Source organism: Nansenia antarctica (assembly GCF_963989245.1).
Source record: "Nansenia antarctica genome assembly, chromosome: 3".
Taxonomy (NCBI): domain Eukaryota; kingdom Metazoa; phylum Chordata; class Actinopteri; order Argentiniformes; family Microstomatidae; genus Nansenia; species Nansenia antarctica.
Window position 1 is genome coordinate 62,476,660 of NC_137688.1, and position 2,500 is coordinate 62,479,159.

General features: G+C 49.1%; 1 protein-coding gene across 1 annotated transcript in view; it reads right to left on the minus strand.

Moving 5' to 3' along the window:
* Positions 1-2,500, minus strand: part of scara5 (scavenger receptor class A, member 5 (putative)) — a 67,734-nt gene that overhangs the window by 47,079 nt on the left and 18,155 nt on the right. Inside the window, exon 3 of the mRNA XM_080527855.1 lies at positions 1,436-1,558. Within this exon, the coding sequence (XP_080383981.1) occupies positions 1,436-1,558 (123 nt within the window). The remainder of the gene's footprint in view (positions 1-1,435; positions 1,559-2,500) is intronic.

Consider the following 2,500-nt stretch of genomic DNA (forward strand, 5'->3'; position numbering starts at 1 on the left):
CTCCTCCCCTCTCCTCTCCCCTCCCCTCCCCTCCCCTCTCCTCTCCTCTCCTCCCCTCTCCTCTCCTCTCCTCTCCTCTCCCCTCCCCTCCCCTCTCCTCTCCTCCCCACTCCTCTCCTCTCCTCTCCTCCCCTCTCCTCCCCTCTCCTCTCCTCTCCTCTCCTCCCCTCTCCTCTCCTCCCCTTTCCTCTCCTCTCCTCTCCTCCCCTCTCCTCTCCTCCCCTCTCCTCTCCTCTCCTCCTATCAACCTGTTTGGCTGAGGACCTGCTTGTGGAATACCCCTGGACCACAGACAGGACTACCCCTGGACCACAGACAGGAATACCCCTGGACCACAGACAGAGGACTCTGAGTAAGGATGGTGGACTGTTGGACAGACAGCTGTCTTATCTGTAACTCATGTCCTGTAGTCACTTTTTTTTATCTTGACTTATGCCTGTTGTCTTATTTTCTTGTGCTGCAATGTCAGGAACCGAAGCCTAAGTATTTTACTCTGTTACACTTGTAGCACATTTAATGTGACTTAGCAATAAAACTTGAAACTTCCCCCTGATGTAAATAACCTCTAATAAACGACGTTTTTGTGTGTTCTGTTATCCAGCTCGGTGTGGAAACGCCACTCCCATGAGTCTGCTACACTATCACAACTTCTCAACAACAGACTGTCCTCACACACACACACACACACACACACACACACTCACTCACACACACACTCACCCCCCCCCCCCCCCACACACACACACACACACACCACCACCCCCCCCCCCCTCCCCCACACACTCACCCCCCCCCTCCCCCCCAAACACACACACACACACACACACATACACCCCCCTCCCCCCACACACACACACTCACACCCCCCCCCACTCACACACACACACACTCACAAGCCCCTTTCACACATAGTACCCTGTAAATTGAATGGAATCCCAACCCAGGGTCCGCCAGTGATTTTCGCTGTTCACACATGAGCTAAATGTCCGTAGATTACCGGTTTCCGCGGTGTTGCTGTCAATGGCATTCCCGGGAAATGAAGTAGTATCCAGTTGTGCGATTATATTTATCACTACTCTGGCTGATGGCTCAGGCTGGTTAACTAGCCAACTCCAACATCAGCGGAGCGAACCAAAAGTACCACGTGAGAAACTCCTCGCTGTGATTGGTTAACTTGTTCCATGTGAAAACGTCTTACGTCAGACATACGTAACACTTTGCGTGCCGGTCCAAGGAATGTTCAGGCTTCTGTTCACACCTAAGCCTTCCCTGTAAATTCCATGGAATCACACAAGGTCCTGACCAGGGTAATTGCCTGAGACAAAATCCATGTAAATCGCGTTCACACATACACCTTACAAGGTAAATTCCCTGGAATGTTGGTGTGTTACCTGCCAGGCAGACCCCCCCCCCCCGCCCCCCCCAGGTGTGTTACCTGCCAGGCAGAGCCCCAGGATGCAGAGCAGCACCAGGACGTAGAGGCAGACGATGGCGTACCTGATGGCAGAGAGGGAGTGGAGGTGGCTGCAGCCCTCCGGCCTCCTACTCCTCCTGACACCTGCAACACACACACACACACACACACACACACACACACACACAAGCTGTCAGAGGAGGGGGGTATGTGTGTTTGTATGTGTGTGTGTGTGTGTGTGTGTGTGTACACATTTTTCTTTACTCTCATGGCTGTTCTAGTGTTAATGACATGTGTGTAAACACCTGGGTAGGACTTTCGGGCACTGCCCTAAACTGGTTTTGATCCTACCTACAGGACAGAAGCTACTATGTCTCCATTGGCAACTTTGTGTCTGACCAAATTAAAATGACATGTGGGGTTCCCCAGGGATCAATCCTTGGCCCCCTTCTATTCAATCTCTACATGCTTCCATTGGGACACAAAAAAGAAAGAAATTGCGTACCACAACTATGCGGATGACACTCAAATCGACATAGCCAGGGCAAGACATGATTTTCTCTCTCTTCAAACAAAAAAACAGGTCCGAAATCTTTCTATTCTAGACTACTCAATGGTCACATAAACTCGATAACTAAATCAGCCTACTATCACCTGAAAAACATAACAAGAATGAGAGGTTTCATGTCCAAGCAAGACCTTGAAAAACTCATTCAATTAACTTGTTTCGAGTAGACTTCATTATTATAATGGTCTACTAACAGGCCTATCTAAAGAAGCTGTTCGTAAATTGCAGCTCATCCAAAACGCCACTGCTAGGGTCCTAACAAAAACAAAGAAGTTTGAACACATTACACCAATCCAACACTCCTACACAGTTCTCTACACTGGCTACCAGTCTCTCAGGGAATTGAATTCAAAATCCTCCTAATTACATACAAATCACAAAATGGTCTTGGACCAAAATACACATCAAATCTTCTCCCACCCTATATTCCAGCAAGGCCCCTAAGGTCAGCTGAGACTAATCAGCTAATCATTCCAAGAGTGAAAACAAAACACGGTGCAGCAGCATTCAGTCACTCT